Source organism: Amblyomma americanum, chromosome 11, assembly GCF_052857255.1.
Source record: "Amblyomma americanum isolate KBUSLIRL-KWMA chromosome 11, ASM5285725v1, whole genome shotgun sequence".
Classification (NCBI taxonomy): Eukaryota; Metazoa; Arthropoda; class Arachnida; order Ixodida; family Ixodidae; genus Amblyomma; species Amblyomma americanum.
In genome coordinates this window covers 53,796,663-53,815,882 of record NC_135507.1, presented here as the reverse complement: position 1 = coordinate 53,815,882, position 19,220 = coordinate 53,796,663, and the positions used below count along the sequence as shown (strand labels likewise).

Sequence of the window (19,220 nt, the reverse complement as noted above, 5' to 3'; positions counted from 1 at the left end):
ACTGCACCAAGATGAGAGTTCAGCGAGGACGTTGTTTCGTGCGGCTCGAGCCGGCCTTGCTGTCTTTTTTTTCCCCGCACTTTTCCGATGAGTGTTTTTTCAGTTTTATTCCTTGCTGCTATTTTTCGCACTGCATTCTTCCTGTGCCATTCGCAACTACTTGTGTCCTGTGTGTTCCGCTGCTACTACTATTATACCACTGCTACTGGGGTGTTAAACGAGCCTATATATGTGTGTACATATACTCTCCTTTCTGCACTGTATTACTCCTTTTTGCTATGTATCTTGTCTTTTTATTCTGTGGTGGGTTACATTAAACGAGAAAGAAAAGTCTTGTTTTCTCGAAACTCTCTCATCTGTCTCTTTTTCTCGTTACTTTTCTCTCATGCTTGCTCTTTGCACTATCAGATGCCACGAGAACTCTGGCCAGTCTGCTTCCGTCCTCCTTGTATGCCTTTCCATAAAATTACCAGATGCGCTAATTTCAACACCAGTGTTGTGCTGTGATGTTACTGATGTACAAGGGTGTGTCAGAACAGGGCCACAGCACTGCAAACAAGGTGATTAGTGGGTGCTGTTAGGCGCTAGATCAGACGAGGGAAGGGTCACCTAACCTGCAGGGGCAATATCGAATCGTATTTATACGATTGTAAGTCGACCTATTCTAAATTTGAAAAATATGAAGTGGGGAGTCGACTTAAAATCGAAACCAAAGCATCGCACCATAAAGGCGAGACAAACGGGATACCAGGCATGCTACAGCGTGGTTGCATTTTTTGCTGCGCGGCTCCTTCGCATCGCTCTTGGCGCTGGCCTTGAGCAGCGGCTGTGCCAACGCCCAGAACCAACATCCCCACCCCGCGCGAGGCGGCCGATGGTGGCTGTCTATAAGCAGCAAACCAGCACCAGCCCACTCCCCTCACGCGGCCGCAGATTGCGTCTGCTGATAAGCGGCGGCGGCCCGATAGCGCATTCGCGTTCTACTCTTAATAGGCTTCGGCCAAGTTTTTAAAATTTCAACCGCGCACACGGCGCTCAAGCGAGCGTCGATAGTTGATGGAAGGTCCGCTGTTCCAATTGCGGCGGCACCGGGAATTGTCGATAGCCGATGGAAGAGCCGAAGCCGCTCACGCGTAGTTTCCTGGCTCTGACGCACATGTCTACTGCCGGCCGTGTATCACAAGCTTTCAATATAGTGCTTCGTCATTTGTGCCCGGGGTCCGGTAAGCGACCGGCGCTCGTTCACGGCTGCACTCAAGATGGCTGTCGTCCTTTACGCCGAAGAAACGAACAAGTGAGCTCCGGGCCGCAAGTTACGTTCGCAACGGGTGGTTCAGGTGTGGCAGCTGCAGCGAGGCAAAATTTTTAGCATTTCCACGCGATGTGATGTGGCTGGTTGCGAAGGGCGGGATTTCGCTGCATGACGATGTTTGAACGACGAGCTGTGGAACCGCAGCAGCGATCATGATGGCAGCGCTAGTGAGGATGATGGCACAAGTGTGGCGAGATGGACATTTTCGTTTTGGAGTGTGCCCACGGGCGCACCCGCGCGGGGCTGGCGATAAGGGGAGGCTTTTTTTTAATGTGGTGGGGGTCGACTTACAATCGTGTAAATACGGTAGTATACTCTTGCTGCAGCTGTGCTCATTGGACCACGTGACGATGCCAGAATAAATCTTAACCTAATGTGGTGCTGCTGAAACTGCCTGCACATTCAGTTTGCTGAGATCTATTCCTTTGCTCCGTAAGAAATTGTTAAATGTGTGTTCGTGGGCCATTAGGTTCGATTGTTCGGAGTTTAACGTCCCAAAGCGACTGAGCCATTAGGTTCGATTGTTTGGAGTTTAACGTCCCAAAGCGACTGAGCCACCGCAGCGGCACCTCGGTTCGAGGATGCGCTCATACTAGTCCCTTGCTCTCGTGAAGCACCTGCTTCCACCTGCGGCGCTTTTCTGCAGACCAATGTAGGAACATTTGCGGATGACTCCGCGAGGTGTGGAAAATAAAACGACGTAAAAAAATTGCCGAAGTTCGACACGGCTGAACCTAGCAGACGAGCGAAATCAAAGCCGGGGGTATTTATAGCAAATGGTGTGACGTCACTTCTACTTATTACGGCGGAGGTTTGGCGGGGCGGTCGGCGCAGCTCGGCTGGAGCTGTGGATAGTCACGTGGTGCGACGTCATGCGTGTGAAGCCTGATTCACGGTTAAACGGCCATGTCCATGGCCTTGAAAGTTGCAACTCGGAGAGTGGAGCAGATTGGGTCAACTCTCGGGACTGCCCTAAAGGCCATGGATCACATATGATCCAAGGATTTCGATGCTATCCTAGGATTGTTTGAACAATTTCTAATGTTTTTTGTAGCGATAGCTACATTACGGTAGCATTTCGAGCCTTCAGCATGGCGGCGGCGCCACCGCCATGTGGTGCGGAGCAGCTGCTGCTGCCGGCGAAACCGAGCTGCCACAGCTGTGCGCATGCGCCGTGTCAAGTGGGACGAAGGTGAAGAGGGAACTCCCAGCGAAACGGAGCGGCGAAAGACTGACTTTGCAATTCAACTCAGCAAGTTCCACTCGGCTAGCTGTAGCTATCGCGTCACTCCAGGTTTAACCAGAGCTAAACCACTGCCAAGGGGCATGGATAGAGCAAGAGACTGAGAACGGAGTGGCTTTGATGAGAAGTTTAGTAGTGTGTGAGGAGTCGGGTGGTTGGGTAAGTAGTGGGGGAATGGCGGCAGCAGCCGGAGTACGACAGGGTTAATTGCAGATCAGTGGGTAAGACCTCTTCCTGCAATGGATGCAGCTGGGCTGCTGCTGACAAATACACAGGACTTCGAGGCCACGGAATCTGCGCGGTGGCACAGAACCTCGGGATTTTCTCCAGATACTCTCCATCCCACTTGGAATGACTGGGGCATTCCAGTTGAAGCACACAAATTGAAGCATAAGTGGCAGCGTAAAGCGTGCCACAGGCGAGCATGCGCGACAGTACTATGATCGTACAGCCAAAGTGATCCGTATACAGGGTTTTCACCTAGGACTTTACAAATCTATAAATATAGGCTCTTCGGGTTAGAAGAGCGCTTTTTCGGCATAGCATTGTCAGCGGTGTAGTGCAGAATACAGCGAAGACGTTCTAAGTAGCAGGATGGTTAACTAATATTGAATAGTTGACTTATAAAAGATTATTGTTAGGCTCCTTATTGGGAAGCGTGTAGGCCACTCCAAGTAATGTCTATATCAATTTTTAAGTTCTATAAATGCTGTTACCTTAAGCGGTATGGCCCAACAAATTTTGTCTATTTCGACGCGTTGCGTTGACTTGTTGCGTTGCCTGCAAGGTTCTCGAAAGCGCGTGACTTCCGGCACAGGGCGTGTCACGAGTTTTCCTTCCTCCATGGTCCCACAGCTACAGGCTGGCGGAACAGCAGAACCACGGCCTTAAATGTGGGGGACTGTCCCGCCGAAATTGGGACGTCTGTTCACATTACGGTAAACAAGTACTCGGACCTGTGAATCCGCGGCTCCTGTAAGAAAGGTCGACAATTCCTGCATACGGAATCTAATACTGCAGGAGTATACGCTTGGCAAAGCAGCACGCAATGGAATGGCGCACCGCAGTCCACGTGCTGCGGCAGAAGATGCCAAGAAGATAAATCAACGAGACGTGTGCACAACGCTTTGTCGCTTTATTCTTTTTCGCGTCGTCTTTTCAGGTGTAGCTTGAATGTGGACACACTTGTGGTCGGACCTCAGAGAGACCTTGAATTAACCGCACTTGTTAAATTTGGTTGATTCACTACATGTTGATCATCTTGGCGTACCTATTCAGTGTGTTACAAAAATAAACGTTTGACGTGCCTTCTAACCTATGTTGTGTCTGCAGCCTGCTTACAGTTATCCCAGCCTCACAGCGAAATTGCTGTGCAACACACGCGTCCTGTGCGGGCGCGCTAGAAATATGCTTTACAGAAGAGAAAAAGGAAATTACAAAAAGTGATTAAAAGCGCAGAAAGTTGCTCTGTATTTCTGGCGGTTGGTAAAATCAGCTCGTTTCACATTGCTGGGAATTTCGGACATTTGAATTGATAAGCAGAGATCAAATCTTAGCAATTTTATCGTCGGTTCGCACTTTTAACGCTTACACTTTATTAACTGTTGAATCTGGGCGCTTCTTGCACAGTTCCACGTTTTAGGTGCCTCTGATGTAGTTACATAAACAGCCTATTTTTACTAACAACACTTGTGCTGAAGCCAAACTTGGGATAATTTGATGCCCACCGACACTAACAGCGTTAGTTTCAGACAGTGCTAGAATTATCTACGCTAGTGCATAATCAAGAGGCAGAGCAAAGAGGAATTGGTCGGAATGTGCGCGTTGCCGGTAGTGCCTCGACTGTACCTCATATACACACATGTATCATACACATAACAGTCGCAAAGGAAGAACGGGTAAAAAGGAAGAAAAACTAGAAAATATATCTGTATCCTTTCATACAAGTCGGAGTTGCATGCAATAATATTACAAGGCGCCAGCGAGTTGAGGTTGTGCTTTTGTAGGTTTCTTCAAATTAATTTACCTGGGGCGCGAAAAATCGTCATGCTCAACATCGTGTTATAACCCGACCACTCTGACCACAGCAGTTCCGAAACTCGCTTAAAAACTGAGATGATCCCTGCGGTGGATAACAGATAATCGCGACACCTATCGGTTGAAAAACCAACTGTTGCGCGTCCTGCAGCTTTTGTTTCTTGTTAGAGTTGTGTATCATGCAGCGCTACAGGTGGCGGGACAGTCTGTTTAATTTTGGCCCAGTCATAGCGCAACATTTTGCTTGAGCAGTTTCGCGACAGTTAAGGGCAGTTACGCAACTGTTATCGTTACGGAATCGTCAGCCAGTGGGAGCGCAGTATGGCGGCGTCACGCAACTCCTCCACTCCCAGCAAAGCGCTTTCCTTTACGCGCTGTCTAAGCGGCCTTCCGTTCGCTTTCCACGCGAGGTCGACGGCTCTCTAAATGCCATCACTTGGAAGAACAACAAAAATCAGGCCGACACGACTCCAGGGGCGACAGCGAGAAGAAAGTGTGTCAAGACTAAGGCGGCCGCTGCTGGCGCCAGGAGTTCTGTCAACAACCGTCGTTTTTAATTGGCGATGTTTCAACACGGGACATCATAACAACCACGAGGGTCCCATTTTTCGCGAAACCCCTTTGTTCTCTCCTTCGGTGCGCCCCTCTCCCGGAGTCCTCAACCGCGCCGTCGAGGCAGCTTCGCGAAAGGGGCGATGTATGTATGGCACGGCCGACTACTGCACAGCGGTTGACCGCCTCCCCCCTCTGGGTGGTGGTGGCATGGCCCCCGCAAGTGGCAACGGTGAGGGGGGCGGGGGCACGCGCGTCGGCGTGTCCTCTCAGGGGCTCGAGGAGCCGACCTCGAACTCGCAGCTGCCTCCGGTGAACAGGGTCTTGGCCACGTTGGGCTGCAGGAAGGTGCCTTCGCCGCAGAACACGAACCTGCGCGCACGCGGAGAGAGGGTCGACGTGGATGAACAGGAGCATAGAGGGGTTTGACAGGAGTCCCCGCTCTATTGTCTGGTGGAGCGGGAAGGCTAAATGGAGATTCGACACACACCCTAAACACGATTGCACCTATATGAGAGTAAAAGGGGACTAAACGCCTCTACAACTCCCGTTTATAAAAAAAAATCGCACTCTAAACAGAAAGGAGTAAAAAGAGTTAGCTGTCCTCTAGCGCGCTCCCCTTTTAGAAAAAAGTCATACTCTAAACAAAAAAGGAGTAAAAAAGAGAGTAAGCTGTCAACTTACTCTCTTTTTTACTCCTTTTTTGTTTCGAGTATGACTTTTTTCTAAAAGAGCGCGCTAAAGGGCAGCTTACTCTTTTTACTCCTTTCTGTTCAGAGTGTGACTTTTTTTATAAACGGGAGTTATAGAGGGCAGTTCACCCTTTACAAGCTAGCCTCCAACTTGATTTGCACATATAAGCTATATGCAAAGAGAAATCGTACGACACCACCCGGTACGCTGTACGACAAAAAGGTTGCGTCACAGTTTTAATACGAATGTTTTCGGGAGAACTGGCTCAATGTGGAGGTCGGGTAGTGGCGAGTATATATAGAAGAACGAAATGTATAGGATTGTCTGAAGTGGATGTGCTCGGATTGCTGTGTATGCCATACGTCCACTTGATGACGTCACCCTATTTTTCTTGTCATCGGTGAGTACACATACACGCCACCAGCTTTTCTCGTACTGGCACTAGTAATGCTTTCGCATTAAAAAAAAACAGCCTATCTGGTCGTCTGGAGTACAGGTGCAAGCATGAAATGCATTGCAGGGAAGGCACTAGTACATTCCAGGCCGGTTAACTTCGGTTCCTCCGCTGATTCGACGCGTCAAGCGGCAATGTTACAAGACAGTTTTAGCTGTGCGTACGCAGGTGCTTGCGTACGCAAAGAGCTACGGCGCGGCGTGCGTTACGCTGTCCGCTCCGAAGTATAGTTTTAGCTGGCCGAGCCGTAGCGTCCTCAGGCTCACGTAGCGCCATCTAGTGACAAGACGTAAAAGCACATCAACGCTCGGTTGAAGAAAATTTCATCCGTAATTACTGATAACTAGTGTGAGTGCATTGTGAGCCTTTTTTTGTTCCAAGAAGAAAAACTATGCAAACCGAAGAAAATGTAAGATCTGGCTAAAAGCCAGAAAACTGCTTCGCCAGGTGTCGTTGCTACGAGGATTTATATGATACGAGGCTTTATATGATAAGTATGGAAAGAAGGCTACAAGGAAGCAATCTAGGTTGTGATCTGTCATACACATTAGGCGGAAAGGTTGTTGAGCAACGACTACCGGGTTTAATGTATGCGGACGATATTGTACTGTTAGCAGATAGCCAGGAAGATTTGCAAACTTTGGTGAATTGCTGTGGAGACGAAGGAGACAGTCTAGGTTTCAGTTTTAGCGCAACTAAGTCAGGTGTGATGGTTTTCAACAGCACAACTGATCAGGAGCTTACAATACAAGGCCACGAAATACCCCGAGTGTCTGAATACAAATATCTTGGGGTACGGGTAAACGACGGGCATATGTACACGGAAAAGCACGAACATTCTCTCATAGCAAAAGGGCGAAGGGATGCCGGGATAATGAAACATAGGGCATTGTGTGGGTACAACAGGTATGAAGTCCTCAGAGGTATTTGGAAAGGAATAATGGTGCCGGGGCTTACTTTCGGGAATGCGGTTCTATGCTTAAGGGCTGAAGTTCAGTCGCGATTAGAAGTAAATCAGAGAACCGTCGGAAGATTAGCACTAGGCGCCCACGGGAAAACCACAAACGAGGCAGTACAGGGGGATATGGGCTGGGCAACGTTCGAAGCACGAGAAGCTCAGAGTAAAGTACTATACGAAGAACGCCTGAGGAAATTGGCTGATAACCGGTGGGCAGCTAAGGTATTTAAATACCTGTACAGAAAGAGCGTTGACACACAGTGGCGGAAACGAACTAAAAAGCTGGCCAGTAAGTTTGCCAGACACGAGGAAGGAGAAAGAAAGAGCATTAAACGACTGGTTAAAAACGTCGAAGGTAAAAATTGGATAGATGCAATGGAAAAGAAACAGTGTAGAACTATATCGATGCTGGAAAAGGTAGATCAGGAAGGAAATGTTTTATGATAACTCGGCAGCGCCCTCCTCTTTGAAGCTAGGTCAGGGTGTCTTAGAACGCGCAGCTACAGAAAAAAATTAACGAAGAAGATGACACATGTGCTGCGTGTGGTAAATCTGTAGAAACAATAGAACACCTCATCCTAAAATGCGATGGTATCCATCCCGATGTCGATGCAGGCACAGTCACTCTTTCAGAGGCCTTAGGGTTTAGAGATAACAATAGTCATGTAAATAAATCTGCGGTGGAAATTAGCAAAAAGCGATTGGAGGATTGGTGGTACAAAAGCAGAGAGGTGACATAAGTTTTAAAGTGTAGGAAGACGTTTTTGAAAGGAAATGGCGAATTGTATTAACAACTTACAGCAGAGTAAACAAAAATAAAGGAAAAAAAACTGAGCATAGTGGCAACAACCACTGCCCCGTTTCAAAGGGGATACTCCTACCTTCCATCCATCCATCCATCCATCCACACTGCATATAGTTAGGCCAACGAGCTTGAAAATCACCAAATTATCCAAAAAACAGGGGCTAGTTATCGCTCATACCGCTGCGTGTGGGCAAGAGTAGGCGAAACAAAAGCGAACCGCTACCATTTGAGCGAGCTACTGCGTCGAAGAATCCAGCGGCGACATGTATTTATTCCGAAGTGGGCGAGTAGGGCGCCGCCATCTTGTCAACGTTAGCGTACGCAAGCCATACAAGCACCGCAACGCAAAGTCCGCTGGCTAGCGTACGCACGCAAGACGCAGGGCTTGCGCTTGCGTTCTGCGCATGCGCACTACCGTCCCCGCAAACTCCTTGCGTACGCTGAACCGTTGCGTACGCACAGCTAAATCTGTCTACTGAGCCAGGAATAGTGCGCTAGCGTTCGTTCGAGTGAACGCAACATGGATCTGTGACACTGACTGTTTAGCGGTGCTAAGCACTCTTCTAATGCGAAGGCATTTCTTGGCTCATGAGTGACGTGACCGGAAGCTGTGGACGGAAGTTGTGGACAGAGCGTGTCCGCACGAACTGAATGAAAGCGCAGTCGTAGCGTCATTGTGCGTCACTCGCTGAAACTCCCTCTTTCAATGTACTGCGCTGGTCCAGCAGATGGCGCGCGTAGGCGGGATGGCGGAGGCGTATGAGGGAGAAGGACGCGCAGTACGAGAAATGCTTTCGCATTACTGCACCTAAGCAGACTTAAGTGCATCCCTGGAATTTTTTATAGACGCGCCGCGTCTATTCACTGTTTAGCCCTGAAGCAAGGACGCACATCGCATGTTACCCGAGAAATCTTTGCTTCGCCGTCATATGACTCCTTCGAAGGCAAACACTGCGTGCGCACGGAAAGTTTCGAGTTCTCCTCAGGCACGGCTTCGTGTTCTCCCCCCTGTTTACCGCAGTTCCTGGACGATGTTCTTTTATACTTGCCGGAAACGGTAGCTAAAATCACTTCATGTTTAATAACCCACGTTTACGCACAAAACGTCGGCGACCGTCCAGCTGCGTGCTAGGTAGGATGCTTAGCTCTGGGAACTACTTTGTAGACACGCTGTTACCTTGGAACTGGTCGCGCAGTTTTAGGACTGGTCAGATCGAGATGCGGTCAGTCGAACTCTCTGAATCGATGTGGGCCAGGTGTCTGGGTGGCGTTCTTTTTTAGCCATAGAGGCGCGTTCGGCTCCATTCTCGGGATTTTATGCAAGCTCAGTGGCGGCGACTCGAGCGCTTCTTTTTCTCGAGAGTCTACCTCGCGTATCGTTCCAGGCTGAAACATACCACTCCCTGCGCTGGCTATGGAGTTAAGCAACCCCCAGCCGGTTCTTGCTGTACTGTCTTTGAGCGCACAGACGCGGCGCATGTGCATAAATACCGTTCGCGAGGCGTGACTGCGCGTGCGGAGAACGCCGTGGCGGCGCTGTGTGCTCGCCTGCCCCGTCGGGACCAATCAGCGCGTACATAGTGGCGCCCCGCAGTAGCGGATCACGGTAACGATCAAGCTATGCTATAACTCTCAAATTACATAAGCGGTTAATGTAGGTAATTGTGCCAGTATACTGATAGCCCCTATGTGCTTCTCAGTCGTGGTCATTTGAGGCAGTGCCATCCATTGGCAATAGGACCAGAGTAAACGAGTTAGTTGAAACGGCGCATGCGCCGTTCTCAAAGGTCCGTTCCTGTCCCGCAGAGATGAGGATGATAACTCGTCACTCCTACTAAGTGCTCATCATGTGGTGACGCAGAAACGATTGGACACCTCCTTATGGCCTGCCCCGCTTACCACCAGAGAGAATCGCGTCCTTTTGTACGTACCGCAACCTGGGACTCCCTACCGACACAGGAACCCAAATACCCTACCCCAACAAACAACGACTTCAGGCCCTGCAAAGCCTTGTAAATTTCCTGAACATCACGGGCCTGTCTACAGTGCATCAGGCTATATCCGGCTTTCACCCTTGCCCCAAGTGCTTCTAGCCAATTCCCAACCCTCACTTCCCACCCTTACTCCCAATCCCTTCTTCCGGTTGCTGTGCAGTGTTCCCCTAGAGGGCAGCCAAATATCGCACCCGTAACACCAACCATCCGACCCAGCCGACAGAGCTGGATACAGCGTCCTGTGTATACACGCGAGCTTACTTCTCTCCTGTGGCCAGGTTGCGCACTTGGACGTAGTCTATCCAGAGGCGGGGCAGATCGAAACCCGGGGTGACGGCGCCGTTCTGCGGCTGCTGCTGCTGTGCGTACACCTGGTTCTGGTCCGGGTAGAAGACCTGGTCCGGCCGCCACTCCAGGTCCAGCCGGATGATGCGGCCCAGGTCCCCGGCGGTCACCAGGAACTCGGACTTCTTGCCCGAGTTGAAGTCGTCGTATTTCCTGCGAGCACACGTGTCCAGCCGGAGGGGAGTGATGCACTGTCTTCTCGGTGCCAGGCATCGCGTGCAGATTTTTAATAGTATACGACTTATAACATCTGAACAAACTTTAAGGAGACCTTCAGGACGTGTTCACTAAGTGCACGTAGTTATTTCAGACCTCGATTAGTCTTTGGCTGTGAGCCTAATTTGCAAAAAAAATGTGTGCGAAGCATGAAGATATGGGCAATAAAATGTCTGAAGAAAGTAAAAACAAAAACTAAGAGAAGTAAGTGAAAGGACGGTCCCGTGCACCTGGAGCATGTCCTTGGACCCTGGAGGAACGCGGCTTCGGGTGTGCGCGGAAGAAAAGCATTTGTAGTGTTTTTAAGAGACATGAATTTGGTGGACATTCTTTGACAATCATGCGTGTGTGTGTGTGTGTGTCTGCCTGTGAGTGTGCTTCATTTCACCCTCCCCCGCGGGCACAGCACGCCATCTCGAGCTGGGAGGACTGGGAGGTCCTGCTTATGTCTGCAGACCCGACATCGCAGCTTGCTGCGGTGACTCGGGCTGCCGACGTCATGTCCCGGCATGACCTACTTGATGCAGTGCGGGACCGCGCAGTGGCCCAGGGACCCAGCTTGGTCTAAAACTCACTTGCTGAATAAAGTTTTTCTGTCTGTCTGTCATTTCACCATTCACCCTTCCTTTTTCTCTTTTCCTCTTTTTTCACAATCCTCTTCTTTTCTTTCACCCTCACCTGGAGTAGCATGCCTGGCCAACAACCAGGCAGACCTCTGCTGTTTCATTAAAGTTCTCCTCCTCATCCTCACTTGCTTAGCTGATCCGAAGTATCAGGTGTTCTAACACTTAAAGCGGTTTATTTCACAATAGGCCGGATTGATCGACAACTCGAGGCGGGAACAGAGTTAGTCCACTGTGTCTAATGGAATCTAGGTGGAGTAAATTTGTAATAGAGTAAGTACTCATTCGCCATTATACAATGGATTAACACCGTTCCCGCTTCGAGTTGTTGATTAATTCGGCCTCGTCCTGCCATCTGCTAGCCTTCCGGGTTAGCTCAGTCATCGCCCCTGAAGGCGCTGGTTCCTGCGCCATTTCCTTTCCCCCCAAAACCAATTATTATTATTATTATCCACGTTCGAACCTCGTACAAGGACGAATTTTTCTTCAACTACTGAGCTCCTGTGAAAGCTGCATAGATTTTCTCTGTACTTGGGTGGATGCTGATGAGTAATTGCTCTCTTATTGGAAATTTACTCCGCCTATGGGAAATATTCCCCCAAATACATTAGACAAACGCGATAGCTGCAACTACTGTCACAATGGTTCAGGCTGCAAGCAAGCCTCGCGGTCATAATAATAATGTGGCATCCCACAGTTTTGCAAGTGAAACTATGGTGCTACAGAGGTTCGCGATCTGCGCAGTTACAGGATACGATGACGAATCGGTATACCGAGTAGCCCAATACTAATTTTTCCTCGATTTCATGAATGAATTGCTCTGTCTGCCACTAACGAAAGAGGAAATCGGTGCCCCGCTTTCAGTACAACGTCGTTGAGCATCACTTTCCGACTCCACCGCGCATGCAGGACCCGGATAACGGCTGCTCATGCACTAGTGCATGTCCTCGTTAAGTGTTATTCACCGAGAGCGTTTGATGAAGTACATCACTTTCTGTCTCAAAAGTAGCTACCTTTAAACTCAGCAGAATCAGCCACGGAAGAATTTTGTGTGAGATGCATGGTTCTGGTGGAAGGAGTAGAACAATCCTCCAACTGTCTTTGTCAGTCGAAGGACTGCGCCAGCTGTTCTGCTGCTTGCTGAAGCAGAGGTGAATGCGAAATTTCACTCTTGCAGTCTAGACGGAGTAAACAGCTGCTAAAAAAGGTGTAGAGAGCCTCTTTCACTTCTTCCATGTGGCCTGCAACGGTCCTGATCCCTGCCTTAGCCAGACTGAACAAGGATTTTCACTTTTCTTGAAATTGAGACTAGTCTATAGACTGTCTACAGGCTTCTTGTAGACTCTGTTGCCTTCCTATAGATATTTCGTTTTGTCTAATAATTGTCTATAGACTTTCTATCGAAAAAGTCTACTAAAAGTGTATGACCATAAATTTATCGATTGCCAATAGGCTGTCTAAGTATTTGTACTGTATATAGACTGTTCTATAGGATGTCTATAGACTTTACAGACAAATGTCTATGGACAGTCTGTAGACTGTCTAAAGAAAGGGTAGACTGCTGCATTAAAGGGGTAAAGAGCTCCAAGAGAGTATTAAAAAGATTCCCCAGGCGGTCGAAATTATTACGGAGCACTCCACTACGGCACCATTTTTTCTTTTATTCTCTCAGTCTTATCCCTTTCCTTACGCCGCGGTTCAGGTGTCCGCCGAGATGGGAGACAGATACTGCGCCATTTCCTTTCCTCCCAAAACCAATTTTCATTTTTTGTCACTTCCATATGACCTTTGTAGTTTTTAGAGTGAATAGTCGGGGCCATATATTGGTAGCGGAACGCAGCAGTCTGACAGGGGCTACTGCTTTACAGTTTCACTGATTCTGTCCCGTGTCTGAAGCTGCGACCAGCAGATGCAGAGAAAGGAGTCTGAATGACGTCGTGTATGGTTGTATACGGGGATCACGGCCTGTCACAGCGGACGCTGTAGTGCCCGAAGGGCGGCGCTTGCTGCGTGGAGGCCGGTATAACCATAGGCGCACCTGATGACGACGTTGGCGAGCGACGCCTCCGGTCTGGACCCTTGCAGGTGGACGTAGAGGTTACCGCGGTTTCCGTGCTGTTTTCGGGTCTCCTCCGTGCTTGCCACGCCGATCTGCACGTGGTACTGGTTGCCTGCACCACGTAAGGCGAGGAAAGAGAAATGAGAAGGCGCAGTATCCATGCAGTGGGAGCAGGAAGCATACAGGTACAAATGAACGGCACAGATAGGTAATTTTTCCTAAACGACGCATTGTTTTTCGTAAATGCATAGTTAAAACAAACACCAAGACTGTATATGTGGAAGCCATGATGTAAGTTGTCGGTCAGCCGATTTTAGAAAACCGTAACCTTAGAGGCGATTCTTCTATTTGGCATGACCTCACTTACATGAAACAAAAGATGTGCCATGTTTCGTGTAATTTGCGTATTTTCCATCACATATTACAGTAGTGGACGTCCTTGCGGGTTATTTCATCAGCCTTTTCATTGCTTAAAATGCTATAGAGTGTCTTGGAACCATTGGACTAGATTGACTACAGTTCGTGTTCCATCTACTCTCACCGGCCGAAACAAACTACTAACAAGTTCTGAAATAATTAGTAGCCTGCGATATTCCACCTCTGTTTATATCGCTACTTAATTATTTGACGTTCGCAATCATTTGCTTATATCGCGGTTCTTTAAACTTTGTTTTCCCGATTTCTGGTATCGTCTTCCATGTTTTCACGATTTCTGGTATCATCTTCCATGCGAGCTTCAGAAAGATAACGTTTCCAGCAGGAGGCCGCTTACATCGGTATTCAACTGCTCTACTCATGCTTCTAAAATAAAAGAAGGAACGTTTTACTTCCTGTACACAAAATCCAAATGCGGGCCGGCATGAACCGTCGCAGGAATCGAAATACTATAGCTTCCAACTCAGGATGTCAATAACTTAGAGGTACCAAGAAGCTCAATAGTCATCATCATCATCAGTTTGACTAAACCCAGGGCAAAGGCCTCTCCCATGTCTCTCCAATTAACCCTGTCGTTTGCCAGCTGCGCCCGCCCTATGCCTGCAAACTTCCTAATCTCAACCGCCCACCTAACTTTCTGCCGCCACCTGCTACGCCTGCCTTCTCTTGGAATCCACTCCGTTACCCTTAAGGAGCAGCGGTTGTCTCGCTTTCGCATCACATGCTCTGCCCAAGCCCATTTTGTCCTCTTGATTTCGACTAGGATGTCATTAACCCGCGTTTGTTTGCAATGTCATCAGCGAATCGCAGATTATTTAGGTATTCCACATTAACTCTTATCCCCAACTGTTCCCAATTCAGGCCTCGGAATACCTCCTGTGACAAATAGCCTATAGGATAAGTCAGAACTGAGAACTTTTAATCTCGTAACTCTATACTCGACGCAAGGATGACTCACTCAGAATAGAAATATTAGATAACAATTTTTCTTGTCTACCACGTGTACTGTGAGCATTGACTACTTGCTGCGCAAGGTGGTTCAAGCCACCGCCGCGATTGAAAGGGGACGCCGATAAAATCCATTTTCTCTCTGTATACCACATCCACAATGCAACTGCTACGCCCCCAAGTTCGCGCACGAGTTCTACGGTTCCCATGGAGAAAACAGAGCCACGGCGGCGTCACTCACGGCAGTAGGGCGTAGTGGAGGCCGCCGTGAGGAACATCCGCACGCTGCGGGTCTCGTCGGCGAAGCGGCGCCAGTCGACGGCCCGGTAGCCCATGGGCGCGCATTGCATGCCGTCGGCGCCGCAACCCAACCCGCAGGCGCCCGCCGTGAAGTTAGCGTAGCTGTCGCACGCGAAGCCGTAGAAGGGGCAGTCGCTGTTCACCGACTCGGTGAAGTACTGCTGGGAGCGCTGGTCGTTGCACGTCACGTAGCGCCGGACACCTGGTCATCGGGGAGGGTGGCACAAGCACGGCACGGGAGGCAGGACGAGGGGGAAAACAGGGATTCAGAAGGGCTCACGTTGGGTTGTAGTGGATGGGAAGTGGGGAACGAAGATGAGTGTCGTAGACGGGGTGGGAAGGAGGGGCAGGATGACGTAGGGAAGGGACGTTGGGTTGTAGTGGATGGGAAGTGGATGGGAAAGTGGGGAACGACAGTGAGTTCCGTAAAGGGGGAGGGGTGGACATGATGACGTAGGGAGGGGACGTTGTGGCGTGTATGGCAGTGGGGGTGGTGTAATGGGGGAAAAGAAAGCGGCATATTGCGTGGGTAGGTTTAAATGTGAAATGTAAGAGAGTATGAAGGGATCCGGTGACCCGTTAGGTACGGGCCAGTCGGAGAAGAGAAGAGAGTGGCCATGGCGTGGGAGACAGAAATCAATGGACGCGTGGTAGGAAAAGGGACAGTAGGGAAGAAATGAGGTTTGTCGGTGTATCAAGAGGGAGGAGAGTCGGTTAGAACATTAGAACACCAGAATGGGATAAAAAGGAGGAGATTAAACCAATGGGGAAAATGAATACAAGTTTCAGGAGACGCGGGGGACAGGTGGTTAGAACGTTAGAACGGCAGGACGGGATAAAAGGGAGGAAATGAAACCGATGGGGAAAATCCAAGTTTTAGGGAGAAATGTGAGTTGAACAAAGTCCCAAATCAGGAAACCCGATGTATGTATTAGAAGGAGTGTAGAGAAGGTCCAGTTGAAATGATCGAAGTATCGAGGCCACAACACAGGACACAGTGAGCGTAGATGCAGGGAGAGACACAAACGAGGAGGACATGGTGAGCACAAAGGGCAGACACGAAAGGGAACACAGATCCCGTACGCGAAACGCACGGGTAAACAACAAAGGCACAAAGGGTAGGCATCCACGTGTAGGTTCAGGGCAGTGCAGGGCAGGGCAGCGCAGTGTAGTGCGTGCAGCGTGCAGACGCGGGTGAGGAGGAGGGAGAAAACGGAGTGCAGGGAGACATGGTGGGTCACAGAGGAAGAGCGGGAAAGGTGAGAGAGGGAAAAAGATAGTAAAATATAACAAGGGTGCTGCAGATTTACTGGCTTCGCTGTGCATGTTTGTGGGGTTAGGCACAGATTGGCAATGAAAAAGAAAACTTCTCTCGTTGTCGATGTTCTCTCTGGCGCATTTATGTCGAAGCGTTTAACACCCTTCTTCACCTCATCAGGGAAGAAAAAGAAAATTATTGCGTAAGTGACTCAAAACAAGAGTTTTGAAGCACGGTGGCCGGTGTTTGCTATGAATTGTGCCGGATTCTCATTTCTTGCTGGAGCAGGGTGTTACTTTGCGATGTATTTTATCTAAATAGAGCAACAGCTGAATTAAGGGTTACGATTCTCCTGCTGAGAGACTAGACGGATAGCTTGCTGCAGCGCAAGCTCAAAGTGCCTGCATCACTGAACGAGATGTAAAGGCGAACCGACTCCGCCCATGAGACGTGATCCCATGAAGACATGAGGCGCAGTGTTGTGGTGCTGTGAAGGCTTAAAAAAATGCATGAAGGGTTTGCCTTGCAATTTGCCCAAGGAAAGGTCTGGTGCGTGGCATAAGTAAGGCATTAGGGCTATAGGCTGAGAGTGCATTCTTTCTGTGCGTGCCAATTAATTGATCAATTTTTGGTGACCGAAGGACGTTTCTGTTGCTCTATAATTACAGTGGTTGCCAGGTGACATAAGCCAGTCGCCAGGATGCAGTGTTAATGTGAAAAAGAAATTCTTGACGTATTCTGAGCAAAAGGTTTGAAAATTGCGATAAAAATTCGTAGACAAGAATACCTATTCTTCAGCAGTAATTTACTAATCTCACTTCATATGAAATCTCATAGCTTGTGCATATCGTTTTTTTTTTCTTGAAGGAGGAGTGTCGCAAGCAAATGCACTTGCTGAATCCCCCCTCCCTCGGGAACGCAACATGATATACTCGATGGCGAACAGCCACTAGTGAGCAAATTAGTTGTACCCTTAAGGTCTTGACTGCCTTGAGGTAATGACTACAAAGCTACTATGAACAAACTGGTCCATTCTTCCTTGATCCCGAAGAGCACATGACTTCAGAGCAATGTTAGCACGATTGCTCCGTGGTAATTTTACTCTATCACGTGTGAGAGCGCCTGTCAGAGCTCTGCGCGGATCCGAGATAATATAAGCGAGCTTTAGCTCTGCCTTATGTAAACACGGTAACTACGGCGACTGCTACCGTACGGAAAATGTGGCTCGGTAAGCCTTGCAACGGTAGCAACGGCAACGGGTTACCGTATTTTCCGTTCGGTCGCTAAAACTGTCTATAGTCGAGCTATCTGGAGGCAAAAAGCCCTGTAATCGAGCTTGCCCTTGAAAGCTAACAAAATAAAATACATCGTTGCGTTCAGGCAACTCTCCTCATGAGCAGAGTGAATGGAAGTAAGACTCTTCACTAATATTTCAAGATTCGGAGATTCTGATCCTTCTCTGCGTTTCTCTATATCGACAGAAAAACCGGACGACGTCCGGATACGTCCCTATAAATGGGAATGCGGCAACACAGTGCTGAGGCAAACACATTTCGACGCGTGCACACAGAAACAGGCTCCAGGCCCCACTCTCGTTACCGTCGCATCCCTGCTGGAAATGGGCCGTGTCTGAGAGGGCGTGCAGCGTTCGAGAGTGAGTGTGAGCAGCGAAAGCAGCAGCAGAAGCAGCAGCAGCCTACCGTGGACCCAACCGTCGTTCCTGAGGAACTCCTGACCTGGTTCTTGGCAGTCCAGGGGAAGGCCGCCGTTCGGGTAGAAGTCCAGGTGGCCGTAGTCCTGGACCGTCGGTCGGTCTGCGAACAGGAAGGGAGTGAATGGATTACAGGCTGGAGCGTTCGCTCATTGGCCAACCGGATCGCCGCTTTGTTCAGAGGGAAAAGCGCCCGACCTGCCCGACTCTTTTTAGCGCGATAGCGTTAAAGGCCCCGTTCACCAGAAAATCCGGTGTCGGCGTTGTCGGCATCGGCGTTATGAGGGAAAAATTCACGAGCATGACTGTGGAAGGTGGTGCCCAGAGAGCAACGTAGGAGGCAGGTGGGCCACCTAGGCCACGTGACCTTGCGGATTCATCATAACCTTCCTACCGGATAGTGAGCAAACTTCTCACCGTGGCAGGTGGTATAGTTAAATTAATGGCCGGTAGCTCGGGAAGAGCAACCTTGGCCGCCCAAGTCCCACCGCTGGGAGCACCTGCCATCGCTGGGCAGTGGCGCATCGCTTAACCGCCGCACCACTGCGCCAGGAGGGGTATGAGGACTCCCGGTGATCTACGAATGTAGAGAATGACCAACTCTGCATACATGTGCATTAACCCACTAAAGCTATCGCGTCATACCTTAAGGCGGAGCTTAAGTGTCTGCTCCGCTGCTTATGCAAATTTGAGAGAGTCGGGAGTTTTAGCATAGTGGATACGAACTATTACATAAGCGTACGCCAGATAAGCGGACGCGTGCTGCGCACGCACAGTGCCTTCACCTGGCACCTTCACCGCCAGTGCGCGTGCACGTGCGCAGGATGCATGCGGTAATCCGGCATATATACATCTGTGCTAAATTCACGGCTGTGTCTTATCCGGTCGTGTTGCCCTGTCCACTCCCCCCAACCCTTTCAATTCACCCTCTCTTGCAGTATCTGGCAGTGGTATACTAATGTACACATTAGTATACTATACTAATGTATAGACATTAGTATACTAATGTATACTTGTACAATGCATCACTTGAAACAAGAAAGCACGCAAGCAAAAATTTGTTATTTATACTCCTTTAACTTGCTGCACTAGACCTTCGGATACCATGAGGCACCTCGCTGGCTGTTTGCAAATCCGGCATCTTGAGACTCGTCCCCACCATCGGGGACAGCGCGCAGAAATGCCCACATATTGTTGTAGCCGAAATTCCTCCGATCATCAACCACATATGCCCGGGCGTTCGAATTTCACCACGGATGACGTTCGCTGTCAAAACG

General features: G+C 49.4%; 1 protein-coding gene across 2 annotated transcripts in view; it reads right to left on the bottom strand.

The window, feature by feature from the left end:
* Positions 1-3,669: 3,669 nt before the first annotated feature.
* The window catches only part of LOC144110489 (pancreatic triacylglycerol lipase-like), a 102,743-nt gene continuing 87,192 nt past the window's right edge, over positions 3,670-19,220 (bottom strand). Inside the window, exons 6-10 of one of the 2 annotated variants that reach the window (XM_077643425.1) lie at positions 17,933-18,046; positions 14,916-15,176; positions 13,271-13,403; positions 10,310-10,546; positions 3,670-5,516 (exon numbers count right to left, since the gene is read on the bottom strand). In XM_077643425.1, the coding sequence (XP_077499551.1) occupies positions 5,414-5,516; positions 10,310-10,546; positions 13,271-13,403; positions 14,916-15,176; positions 17,933-18,046 (848 nt within the window). In that variant the 3' untranslated portion in view covers positions 3,670-5,413. The remainder of the gene's footprint in view (positions 5,517-10,309; positions 10,547-13,270; positions 13,404-14,915; positions 15,177-17,932; positions 18,047-19,220) is intronic. The other variant, XM_077643426.1, reaches the window with a different exon arrangement.